General features: G+C 59.0%; 1 protein-coding gene across 4 annotated transcripts in view; it reads left to right on the top strand.

The window, feature by feature from the left end:
- Positions 1–12703, top strand: part of DNAH1 (dynein axonemal heavy chain 1) — a 75613-nt gene that overhangs the window by 49389 nt on the left and 13521 nt on the right. For all 4 annotated transcript variants that reach the window (XR_006606485.1, XM_045079199.1, XM_045079202.1 and 1 more), the window contains exons 38-54: positions 313–507; positions 597–716; positions 985–1143; positions 1289–1396; positions 2429–2569; positions 2724–2884; positions 3292–3449; positions 3821–3994; positions 4763–4801; positions 6841–7019; positions 7995–8225; positions 9165–9361; positions 9793–9928; positions 10837–11045; positions 11166–11337; positions 11990–12181; positions 12546–12656. Coding sequence is in view for 3 of the 4 variants with exons in the window: in XM_045079199.1 (XP_044935134.1) it covers positions 313–507; positions 597–716; positions 985–1143; positions 1289–1396; positions 2429–2569; positions 2724–2884; positions 3292–3449; positions 3821–3994; positions 4763–4801; positions 6841–7019; positions 7995–8225; positions 9165–9361; positions 9793–9928; positions 10837–11045; positions 11166–11337; positions 11990–12181; positions 12546–12656 (2682 nt within the window). In the remaining variant the exon portion in view is untranslated. The remainder of the gene's footprint in view (positions 1–312; positions 508–596; positions 717–984; positions 1144–1288; positions 1397–2428; positions 2570–2723; positions 2885–3291; positions 3450–3820; positions 3995–4762; positions 4802–6840; positions 7020–7994; positions 8226–9164; positions 9362–9792; positions 9929–10836; positions 11046–11165; positions 11338–11989; positions 12182–12545; positions 12657–12703) is intronic.

The raw sequence follows: 12703 nt of genomic DNA, 5'->3' as shown, positions 1-12703 counted from the left end.
CGGAAGTTCTGGAGCATGGCCCACAGCTCTTCTCACATTGTTCCAGGGCTCCAGGGACCCCAGAATGCCCTGGTCCTAGGCTGGCCAGAGAGCAGTCAGGAAGCTTCTGACTTCAGTTCTCCTCCCAGCCCCAGGGAGAGCTATGTTATCACCTGAGGACTGAGGGTTCCTGAGGCCCCTCCACGGCCTGCCCCACAGCTTGCCCACAGTTACAGGATGGTCACCCACCCCCGCGCCCAGCAGTTCTGCAGCCCTTTTCCCAGCCCTAGGAACTGGCAGCCTGCCCACTCACACAGTTCCTCCCCATGCCAGTCAATGACCATGATGTTCGAGGTGCAGGACCTGGCTGTGGCCTCCCCAGCCACAGTGTCCCGCTGTGGCATGGTGTACCTGGAACCCAGCATCCTGGGGCTCATGCCTTTTGTCGAGTGCTGGCTAAGGAGGCTCCCTGCCTTATTCAAGCCCTATGAGGAGCAGTTCAAGTTTCTCTTCGTCCGCTTCCTGGAGGTGAGCGAGGCCACTGTGTGCCCGGCCCAGGTGGGGTAATGGGGCGCTGTGGCCACCAGCCACAAGAGCCAGGTGCTCGTCCCCTGTAGGGATCCATCACATTCATCCGGCACTCAGTAAGGGAGGTGATCACCTCAACCAACAGCAACTTGACCCTGAGTCTCCTCAAGCTGCTAGACTGCTTCTTCAAGCCCTTCCTGCCAAAAGAGGTACAGCTCTGAGCAAGGGGGGCCGGGGCCCTGCTCCTTCCTATCCCTGCTCCCTGTGCCAGGGCACCCGAGGGTGCTGAGCCCCAAGCCCAGCTTTCTGGAAGAACAATTCAGATTGGCTCACATGGGTCATGGGGTCACCCCAACCTGTCTGCTACAGACACACCAGACCATGCAGCAGAGGCCCAAAGATGCCCCCCAACCCCACTTCCTTGGGCTGCTCAGCTCTGTTCTGGCCTGGGCCTGACACGGTCCCCACTGTCCCCAGGGCCTCAGGAAGATACCCCCAGAAAAGCTGAGTCGCATCCCAGAGCTGATCGAGCCCTGGTTCATCTTCTCCCTGATCTGGAGTGTGGGTGCCACAGGGGACAGCGCCAGCCGCATCAGCTTCAGCCACTGGCTCAGGATCAAGATGAAGATAGAAAACGTGAGAGGCGGCAGCCCCCAGGCTGGGCTCCCAGGTCCCAGAACGCTGGGGGTTCTGGGGCTGTCCATGGGGCCTAGGTCCCCCGGGACAGGCAGCCACACAAACTCCCAGGCCTCACAGCCTTGTTTTCTTCTGGTCCCTGCAGCTTACCCTGCACTTCCCGGAGGAGGGCCTGGTGTTCGATTACAGGCTGGAGGATGCAGGCATTAGCAGCTCCAATGACGATGAGGACGAGGATGAGGAGGGCAAACAGGTGAACTCAGGCCTGTGCCGAGGGGGCAAGCCCGGGAGGGCCCTCTGGGTGATGGTTGTCCTCATCAATGAATAAGGACCACGGAGAGGAGCCCATGCTGATGGGCTCAGGTGGGAGTCATTTGCATTAACTCGTGGATCCTCACAGACCCACAGTGTGGTTATGATTGTGCCCAATTTCCAGACAAGGAAACTGAGGCTCAGAGCAGCCACACCCAGCTAGTGAGCGGCAGAGCTGGACTTGAACATGGGACTGGGAGATGTTGGCCTTCCTCCCTTCCTGACCATAAGCATTGCCTCCTCCATGTTGATGCTGAAGCCAGGGATGGCTGCCGCAGTTCTACTTAAAAGTCCCATTTTCCTAGGGGCTGTGTGCCCTTAGGCTGAACAGCAAGCCCTCCTGGCCTGCCGCGGTGTCCCATCCCTCTGATCAGCCAGCGAAGGATCCGGGAGTCTACTGTGCTTCCAGGGCCAGGACCCCACCCCAGGACAAGGAGGGGGCAGGGAGATATCTACAGGGACAGCCACTATGCGTGCTCCTGCTGGGGGTCGCACAGAGCACATTTGAGTCTAACCTGTGGTTTGACCCTAGTGAGCCCCCTCATCAAGGAAGGTCTGCAAGCTGGGTCAAGGCTGTGGAGGAAAGAATTCATGCAGGCAGGGATGGTGGGGGCGACCAGGCTGCGGCATCTCTCTGTATACCAGTGATGCCAACACCTGTGGTTCCTCGGGTAGCCAGAAACTAAACAGCAAAGGTCTTTGACCGCTGGGCTGTCCAACTGCCAGAACATCTCCCTGACACCGAGACCTCGCAGTCCCTAGGAAGCCCCCCCACTCCCAGTGGCTTGTTCTGGGATTCCCCACCCTGAGCAGAGAGGGGGGCACAGGGCTTCCTGCTTCAGTCCTGAGCTGCCCCTCGCCTGGGCTCTCTTATCATGGCCTAGCAGTGAATTCCCTCGTCCTCCTGGTATGCTTGGCCAGAGCGGGGTGAGGCCGGCTTCCAGGCCCAACCCGGAGCGGCCTGTGCTTGCAGGTGGCCTGGGTGAAGTGGATGGACTCCTCGACTCCATTCACCATGATGCCGGATACCAGCTACTGCAACATCATCGTGCCTACCATGGACACGGTGCAGATGTCCTACCTGCTGGACATGCTCCTCATCAACCACAAGCCCGTGAGCACCCCTGCCATGCTCTGCTCCTCCCACACCCAGGCCCAAGCTGGGAGGTGGCTGGCCTCCCACGTGGACAGCCAGGTGGGGGGGGGGGCGCTCCTGCCCTGCACCAGACCCAGTGAGAGTCATGAACGAGTGATCCCTGTTCTCCCAGGTGCTGTGCATCGGGCCGACAGGCACAGGCAAGACCCTCACCATCTCCGACAAGCTCCTCAAGAACCTGCCGCCAGAGTATGTCAGCCACTTCCTCACCTTCTCAGCCCGCACTTCGGCCAACCAAACCCAGGACCTCATCGACAGCAAGCTGGACAAGAGGCAGGCACCGCCTTCCTTGTTCTGCCGCTGTGTGTTCTCCCAGCCTGGTTCAACCAGCCGTTTTCCCAACTCCTTGCCCAGTTATGCTCTTGGGTTTGCCAAAAACTTCCTAGAGGGCCCTGGGTGCTCTTACAGACTGGTCTGGGGACTCACCCATCAGGAATTCCTGAGCCAGGCTGTGGGTGTTTGTCCTGGGCTGCGTGGGGGTGGGGCTTGAGATCCGCCTGCTGAGCCCAGACTCCAGGAAGCGAAGTGTGATGTCCCAGGATGTGCAGACTGGGACCAAGGGCTGCTCAAAAGGGCTAACAATTCAGAGAGAGCTGAAGGCAGTGGCCATCTTACCAGCCCTGGCTTCCCAGAAGACTTGGTGCCAATGTGGGCTGGGCTTACGCAGCCCCTCCCCACAGGCGAAAAGGTGTGTATGGGCCACCCCTGGGGCGCAACTTTATCTTCTTCATTGATGACCTGAATATGCCAGCCTTGGAGACCTATGGCGCCCAGCCACCAATCGAGCTGTTGCGCCAGTGGATGGACCACGGCGGCTGGTATGACCGCAAGGTCATTGGTGAGTGCCAGCTGGCCTGGCCCAACAGGGGGGTGGGAGGGAGGTGCGGGCTGGATGTGCTGGGCAGGACAGGGCACCTCCTCCATTAGGCAGGGTAGGCACAGGGCCTACTGCTCACAGTACTTTTAGAGGGTCCCCAGAAATGTTTTGAATTCTTTTAAAATCACTGGGAAAATGAACTTTTAAGGGTCAAAGAACACTGTTAATTTATAATATTATATCTGTCTATATTCCAGTACTGTTATAAATGATCATTTTTAATGTTTTTTAGAGAGGAGGATGCCCTTGAAGGCCAAGTGCCTAGGGTCCACAAAAAGCCATTAATTTAGCTCTGGGCCCGGCTCCTTTCTGACTTCCTGCCTCCACTCCAGGAGCCTTCAAGCAGCTGGTGGACATCAATTTTGTTTGTGCCATGGGCCCCCCGGGCGGAGGTAGGAATGCCATCACCCCACGGCTGACACGCCACTTCAACTACCTGTCCTTTGCCGAGATGGACGAGGTCAGCAAGAAGCGCATCTTCTCCACCATCCTGGGCAGTTGGATGGGTGAGCACCGGGTGGAAGTCGGGGGGTGGTCCCGGGCAAAGGCAGAAGCCCAGGCTGGGTAAGCTACTCCTAGGACACCTGGGCAGCAGCTGGAAGGGGTGGAGTGGCAGTGAGGCAGTGACCTCAGCCCTGGCTTCACCCTTTACTCAGCTGTGTTACCTTTGGCAAATTCATGAACCTCTTTGAGCCTCAGTTTCTCCATCTGTATAATGGGTGGTGATATTAGTGCCCACCCTCCCAAGCTGTGAAGGTTAAATAAGACACTGGATGTAGTATCTAGCATGAAGCCTAGCACGTGGTGATTGCTGAATATATGATTTATACATGTGTATACTTGTGTCTTCACCTGCATAAGTACACACGTGTATGTTCGTATTTACCCAGAAAAGCTGGCAGAAGGATGTTACTTTTATAAATCAGGAAAAACCACCAAGATAGAATAGACAACGTGGCTCTGACCTTCCACTCTATCAGGATGCAGTCTTCCCCCATTAACCCACCTCCTGCCTAAGATACACTCTGACCTTGAACTCCCCTTGGCATTGTGCCAGGTGGTGGGTGATGAGAGTCAGGCCTCCATTCCTCTGGCCTGGCCTGCCCTGCCATCAGTGGTGATAGGCCCAGGGAGGGATGGGGACCACATTGCTCTTAGGAGAGGTGGTGCTGGGGGGATGCTCTGGGAGCTGCTCCGCCTGGCCTAGCTGGCCAAGACATGCAGCAGGGGACCCACCTAACTCTGAGCCCCACGTCTCTCCCCCAACCCTCTAGATGGACTCCTCGGGGAGAGAAGTTACCGGGATCCCGTGCGTAAGTGCCGGCCTGGAGCAGGGCCTGGATGGGGTGGGCTGCTGGTTCCTGGGTGAGCCTTGGACTCCAGGTGGGGGTGGCCGGGGCTGGGTCAAGGGCCACAGAGAACCATCGTCTGATTCTCTGGAGCAAATGCCTTCATAGGCTCGTTCAACCGTTCACATAACAGTCAGCCCTTTAGTGCCTGGAATGTCCAGGCATTGTCCCGCCCACAGTAAAAGCAAGGTAAACGTGAGCTGAATGAGTGAATAAAGCAAGCCAACAAACTCCTGCCCTGTGCAGAGGAGCAGAGGCTCCCAGGAGGCCGGCCCTCTCGGAGGAGCAGGCATCTCTGGTGTGGCATCCCTGCACAGGGCAGATCAGGCGGTCACTGAAGTAGGGTAACGGACGGCGTCAGATCTCCAGCCCCGCCGCACGTCCCACCCTTCCTGTTACCTCAGCTGAAGGAGGCCATTGGAAGACAGTACCCTCCCAAGGCTTCCATGTCCCCCACACCCCTGCACCCAGGCCACCGTTGGTCCTGTCTTTTCTCCTGTTGCTGGGAATGGACGGTTCTTCTCCGGGGCTCAGCCAAAGAGCCCTTCTCGTAAACCCGAATCCCACCCCAGACTGTCTGCTGGAGAGCGTGGCTCCACCTCCCAGCACACAGCATAAGCACACGTGTGTGTGTGGCCCATCCTCACCAGGCCATTCCATCAGCCTGATGCATCCGGATGTCCCCCATGTTAACGACAAAACACAAAACAGTCGCTTTGGGCCCCCCACCCCCATCCCAGCCGTCTCTCAAGTTCTCTGCTCGTGCAGATGGCACAGCTCAAGAGCATTGTCTCTTCAGCTGCCATCAGCCACCATTCCCACTTTCCCTCGTGCCTCAACAGTCCCCGGAGAGTGCCCTTGTCCCCAGTGGTTCTCAGATGGCCTGACCAACCGTTAGCTCTCTCAGTCTCACGTTCCCGGGCTTCACTGTTGCTGGAGGGCAGCCCCTCCTCTCAGGTCAGGTCCACTGCCCCATCCCCATGCCCTCACCACACCCCAGCCTCCCATCCTGTCCTGTAGCCATCTCGGCCTGAGGGACCCATCCATGCGTTCACTGGGATCACACTCTTCCTCTCCTCAACTGCAGGCACGGGCCCACGTCCCAACGGTGACAGGCAGAGCCATCCCTGCCCCTCATCACCTCTCAACTCTCACCTCCCCTCACTGGTCCTTAACACCCCAGGCCTCGGCATGCTTGCTCCGGTTCCGGGCCTGCCCTCCCTTCTCCAGCTGTCTGCTCGAGCATCCGTCCTCACACAGCCTCCCCCAGCACTATGTGAAATGCCCCCAACCCCAGCTCACCGGACAAAGGCAGTGAGAGAGAAGCAGGCTCCCCGCTGAGCAGAGAGTCTGATGTGGGACTCAATCCCAGGACCCTGAGGTCATGACCAGAGCTGAAGGCAGAGGCTTTAACCCATTGAGCCACCCAGGCACCCTGGGATACTACTCTCTCGCAGCCGGCCTTTGCAAGGCCCACCACTGTCCACCTGTCCACAGAGCCCCGCAGGGTGGCAGCTAGAGGGGGAGGAGTGTGTCTGTGGGGTCACCCTCTGTGCCCAGGACCAAGAACAGTGTCTAGGTTGACTAATGGATAAGCCCTTCTGCCCCTTTACTCATTTCTCACTCCCTCTGCCCCAAGTTCCCACGGCCTCACAGGGCAAGGGAGCAAGGGACCGGCCCCGCACTGACCACATTAGTATCCCTGGCCCCACGGGTGTGCCCCAGCGCACGACAGCGTGTGCCGGAAATGAGGCCATGGGCGGGTGGGTGGGGAGCTCAGAGCAAGAGATTCCTCACCCCGAGCTGGGGGCATCACATCAGCAAGAGCTTGTGGTGGAGCTGGCATCCCAGAGGGGCTGAAGGCTGGGTGGCACCCAAGCCCGCAGGCTGGGGACAAGGCACCCAGGGGAGAACACAGCCCTGGCAAAGGGGGTTAGCATCCTTGGAGGCTATATGGGGGGCACCCGCCTGTAGGACTCAGGCCCACCCTCCTGTTCCCACAGCTGGGGCCCCCGCCATCGCCCGCTTCACGAGTCCCCTCGTGGAAGCCACCATCATGGTGTACTCCACCATCACCTCCCAGCTGCTGCCCACCCCGGCCAAGTCCCACTACACCTTCAACCTGAGGGACCTCTCCAAGGTCTTCCAGGGCATGCTCATGGCCGACCCAGCTAAGGTCGAGGTGAGGACCCGGCAGGCTCCCTTCCCAGTGTCCAGGGAGCAGAGCCCACAGTGGCCCCACTGTCCTCTCCAGCTCCTTGGTCTTTGACATTACTGTTGCATCACTGCTTAACCTTGATCTGGCCAGGCCCTGAGTGGCACTGGGGGCAGGCTGGGCTCCAGACCCCCTGCTTTCCTACAGCTGAGCCCCGTCTTGCAGCTCAGATCCATGCCTAGAATGGCAGCGGTGATGGGGATCCCACAGAAAGATCTAGGGCAGCACAAGGGAGAGAGAGAGGGTGCCTGGTGAGGCCCTGTGTAGGAGATTTGGGAAGCAGAGTGAGGGGGATACACTCGAGGAACCAGACGCCCAGGTGGATGGAGCAGGACGGCAGCAGGGAGCGGGCTGTCAGGGTGCTGGTGGGGGGCTGGGGCTGACAGCTGTGGAAGCCATAGCGTCCTGAAGATGCTGGGAGGCATGGAGGGGTGTGGGGGACAGATTTGCCCTTGGAATGGGGGCTGGATGCATCAGTATGTGTAGAGCCTGGGGCCAGGGATACTTGGTGAATGGGATAGGCGCCAGCCCTGGCCTTGCCACACTATAGCCCAAGAGGTAGAGAGAAGGGCCTGGGGGGTTCCTAAGGGCCATCCACTCATTGTGGGGGTGAAGGAGGGGAGAGGCAGGATGGAGGCGGCAGCAAACACAGAGATGGGAGCAGAGCCAGAGGGTCTTGCTGAGTGGCTAGAGGTGGGGTGTCGGGGTGTTGGGGTGTCGGGAAGGTATAAGGAGAAGCAGGCATTCCTCCCAGGCCTGGGGTTTGAGCTGCTGCGGGGGCCCTGAGAGGGGGGATGCTGACAACCGGCTAAGGCAGCGGGGTCCCAGCAGGCACTTGGCCAGTGGGGGGTGGGGCAGGGGGAGGGGAGGTGCAGTTGGTGCAGCGTGGGACGGATGTGGGGGGTGGGACGGGCCGTGCCGACTGACGCGGGCTGGCTGCAGGACAAGGTGCGGCTGCTGCGGCTCTGGTACCATGAGAGCTGCCGCGTGTTCCGCGACCGCCTGGTGAACGATGAGGACCGCAGCTGGTTCGACAAACTACTGGAGAGCTGCATGGAGCAGTGGGGGGTGACCTTCGCCGAGGTGTGTCCCTTCCAGCCCATCCTCTATGGGGACTTCATGTCTCCAGGCTCTGACGTCAAGTCCTACGAGCTCATCACCAGTGAGAAGAAGGTGAGGGGCCCCTTCGCTCTGCCCCCCAGGGCCCGGGCCCTCCGCAGCACCGCGAACAGACCAGCACGCTGTGACCAGAGGGTCAGGGCTCTGACTTCGAAGGCCAGCCCTTGCCTCCCTAGGTTCCATTTCCTCTCCTGTCAGAAGGGGCAGCAGGCCCTGCTTGGTCCGCCTTGGCTGGGGACAAGCCTGGGCTTCGTCGGGGACAGGTTCTGTAAATGTGGGCGTGCTCGCCTGTTGGAGGGGCTCTCATCCCGCCCCCCAGAGGGGCAGCAGGGTCTGAGTCGGGACCCCAGGGAGACATGGAAGAGACCTTGTCAGAGGCCTCAGAGCTGTGTGGCCGGAGGGGCTCCCGATGTTTTCCCTGCACACGCATCCCCTCCTCATTCCCAGGAGCCCTCATGAGCTCCCATGTGCTTCAGCACACCTGGTGAGGCCGAGAGGAAACAGACATGGCTCTGACCCCGCTCCTTAGGCCTCTGTGTATCCCAAAGGTCTGGCCTCCTCTAGGCCTGCCTTCTGTACAGGTCTGGCTCCCTGTTCCCCGACACTCAGGTGTCGCTGCTACAGGCAGAGGACAGGGTCCAGGGCGGGCTGGATACAACCCCATCCCAGTGTGGCATCCTAGGAAGTGGTCAGCACTTCAGGCCCAGGTCACTGTCAGTTGGGGTGGATGTTTGGCGGGATGGCTGGGACCTGGGGCAGGGAGGCCCATAGCTCGGGGGGGTGGTCAGGCACATGGGGCCAAACCCTCCTGAGACCAGGCCCAACACCCCTCCCTGCAGAGGAGCTGGGCTGGCAGTGGGAGGGAGTGTGTTCTTTTTTTTTTTTTTTTTTTTTTTTTTTTTTTTTTTTTTTGAGGGGGTGTGTTCTGTCGGGGTCCTAGTGCCTGGGGACGGAGAGTCAACCCAGATCTCCCCATCCGCCCTGGCCCCCCAGATGATGCAGGTTATTGAGGAGTACATGGAAGATTACAACCAGGTCAACACAGCCAAGCTGAGGCTGGTCCTCTTCATGGATGCCATGAGCCACATCTGCCGGATCAGCCGCACGCTGCGCCAGGCACTGGGCAACGCACTCCTGCTGGGTGTGGGTGGAAGTGGCCGCAGCTCCCTCACACGGCTGGCCTCGCACATGTGAGGGCTCCGGGAGTGCTGGGCAGCGGATGGCCACAGCTAGGAGGGCTGGGCTGGGGTCCACCCGGTTGAGGGTTTCTGAACGCACTGGGCAGGGGACCTAGGCTCCGGGGAGAGGCAGTAGCAGGGCCCTGTGGTGCTGCAGGGAAGGGAGGTGTGGCAGCAGACAACTAGGAGGGATTCCTAGATGTGGCGGCCACGGCCTCCTCTTGGTTTCAGAGCTGGCAGGATGGAAGTGAATGGCGTTCCAGGCCATGGAACAGCTTAGGCAGAGGTCTGGAGGCAAGAGAGCAGGTTCAGGGCCTGGAGCATCTGCAGATCTGCCCAGGATGGGAGCCAGAACTCCAGATGGCTGGGGTGGGGGGTGGGCACCTACCATTCAGCACTTGGCCTTAGCTCAGCCATGCCTCCAGCCAAACTCCTGTCTCCAGGGCCGAATACGAATGCTTCCAGATTGAGCTGTCCAAGAACTATGGCATGGCCGAGTGGCGTGAAGATGTCAAGAAGATCTTGCTCAAGGCTGGCCTGCATAGCCTGCCCATCACTTTCCTGTTCTCTGACACTCAGGTGCCACTACCACAGGCAGAGGGCAGGGCCCAGGGTGGGCTGGATACAACCCCATCCCTGTGTGGCATCCTAGAAAGTGGTCGGTCCTTCAGGCCCAGGTCACTCTTAGTTGGGTTGGATGTTTGGTGGGATGACTGGGACTGGTGGCGGGGGGCCCTCAGTTGGGTGGGTCAGGTGCATGGGACCAAACTCAGCCTATCAGAGCTAGGGGGGCATAGGTCAGCCCTATACCCCAAGGGAAAAGAAGGCCCCTGGCACCATGGCTGATCACAAGTGGCACCATACTCACTGGCCAGTCCCACCTCAAGGACCACAGGACTCCAGCCCGAAGCACTGTGCCTATGGTGCCCCTCTTGGGGGCTGCTCCCTCTAGAGCTCCCTAGGAGGAGGCCTGTCCCTGGGTCTCCAAAAGAAACTGAGGTGGTGGCTCTGGGGTCTCAAAGCAAAGAGAGCAGTGCCTAAAGCTGCCTGCTGGTCGGAGCTGGCCAGAGATGGAAGCCCTGGAACGTGTCCCACTTTGTGCAGGGTGCCCTCTGTTCCCAGCCCAACCTCTACCCCCAGGGTCCCCTCATGCAGTCTGGCAAGGACCTATTTCTGCCTGTGGCCTGGTTTCCTCCTGTGAGGATATTGAGGCATGGGGAGGTCTGGAAAGGGAGAGTAAGGTGTCCTGTCTCCCACCCAGGACCCAGGGCCCTTCCACAGCCCCGTGTTGATGTTCAGAGTCTCTGCTGTAGGGCAGGCCTGAGTATGAGTCTTAGACCATGACTTGTAAGGTCACTTGTATGCCCCTGAGCTTATCTGAGCCTCAGTGGTATGGTCTGTAAAACGGGGCTGCTATGAAGGTCCTGGAGACCAACACCCAGGGGCCATCATTAAGGCTTAGCTTTTGTACTCTCATCTCTTCCCAGATCAAGAACGAGTCTTTCCTCGAGGACATCAACAATGTCTTAAACTCCGGCGACATTCCCAATCTCTACAGTGCAGATGAGCAGGACCAGATTGTCAACACCATGCGGCCCTACATCCAAGAGCAGGGCCTGCAGCCCACCAAAGCCAATCTTATGGCTGCCTACACTGGGCGTGTGCGCAGCAATATCCACGTGGTTCTGTGTATGAGGTATGGGCCCCCATGGTGGCCACGTAGGGACGGCACTTGGGCCTGCCATGAGGAGGGCCCTGGGCTCTGGAGGGTCCTGCGGTGGAAGTCAGTGCCTCATTTGGCCTCCTGGTCCCCCAGCCCCATCGGAGAGGTCTTCCGAGCTCGCTTGAGGCAGTTCCCCTCCCTTGTCAACTGCTGTACCATTGACTGGTTTAACGAGTGGCCAGCAGAGGCGCTGGAGTCTGTGGCCACCATGTTCCTGAATGAAATCCCAGACCTGGAAGCCACCTCTGAAGTCATTAGAGGACTGGTAGGTGTCTTCGTGAGGAGCAGGCTGTTAGGGGGAGCTATTTAGGTTTGGACTTACTGTCACAGGAGCCTGCGTGAGAGTCCCAGGCCCAACACTGATGGGCTTTGGAGCAGAACTTGACCTATCCTAAGCCTGTTTCCTCATTTGTATCATGGGAGTGCTACAAGGTTGTCATGGTGACATACATGGGGGCTAGATTTGTCTGGTCCAACCTGAGAGAGTGATGGTCACCTGCGAGCCAAGAGTAAATCTGTTTCCCTCCTCAGCTATGTCGAGGCCTTGGGCCCTCTGTTCCCCCCAAGGTCCCGCCTTAGGACTCTCAGAGTGAGGCAGTTTAGGAGCTGTGATGAGGGCAACAGGCCAAGATTTGGGAGACACCTGGGTCCACGTTCAAAGGCAGCTCTGCCCTTGACGTTGTGTGAACTTAAACGAGTCCCTTGACTTCTCTGGGTCGTGAGTTTTTCTTCTGCAGAATAGGTGACCTTGACCTGGAGGTTATGAGACTCATAGGAGATAGCGTGCCTGAGAAGCATTGAGGTTCCTACATGTGGTCTCCTCCTTGGGACCAGGCTTCAATGGCTTCAAGGGCACCGTGGCCAGGTCTCTGCTGGGACCTCTACAAGGCTGGCATCAGTGGTCTCCCACCCCACAGATTCAGGTTTGTGTCTACATCCACCAGTCAGTGTCCAAGAAGTGTACCGAGTACCTAGCTGAGCTGGCCCGTCACAACTACGTGACCCCCAAAAGCTACCTGGAGCTGCTTCATATTTTCTCCATCCTCATTGGGCAGAAGAAACAGGAGCTGAAAACTGCCAAGAACCGCATGAAGAGTGGCCTTGACAAGGTGGGCCAGAGTGGGGCTTGGTGGGCAGTGGCTAAAGCAGTGCCTGCTAAAGCAGTGCCTGCTCCGGCTTACCCTGGCCCAGGCAGGCCCAGACCGCCCTCTCATTTGGCAGCCTGCAGTGTTTAAATGGGTTGCTTCCTCCCTAACCAAATGAGCAAGGGCGAGGCCAAAGCAGGACACCCCACAGATTTTCAGAGGACATCTCGCTTCCTCTAGGGCTCACTGGACAACCAGCCACAGCCTCTCACTCCTGAATGAGGGCCGGGCAGCCCTGCAGGATCCTCTCCCCAGCCACTTCCACGCCCGGCTCTCTTCCTGGTACCCTGTCACCCCTGACTTCCTCTCTGTGCCTCCCTTCCGCCAGCTGCTGCGTACTTCAGAGGACGTGGCTAAGATGCAGGAGGAGCTGGAGATGATGCGCCCCCTGCTGGAAGAGGCTGCCAAGGACACCGTGCTCACCATGGAGCAGATCAAGGTGGGGGTGCTCCCTGGGCCTCTTCCCTTATGTCTGACCACGTCTGT

Source organism: Mustela putorius, unplaced genomic scaffold (genome assembly GCF_011764305.1).
Source record: "Mustela putorius furo isolate JIRA1106 unplaced genomic scaffold, ASM1176430v1.1 tig00000095_pilon_pilon_pilon, whole genome shotgun sequence".
NCBI classification, from domain to species: domain Eukaryota; kingdom Metazoa; phylum Chordata; class Mammalia; order Carnivora; family Mustelidae; genus Mustela; species Mustela putorius.
Note: the sequence above shows the minus strand (reverse complement) of the source record. Positions and strands in the feature narration are given on the sequence as shown.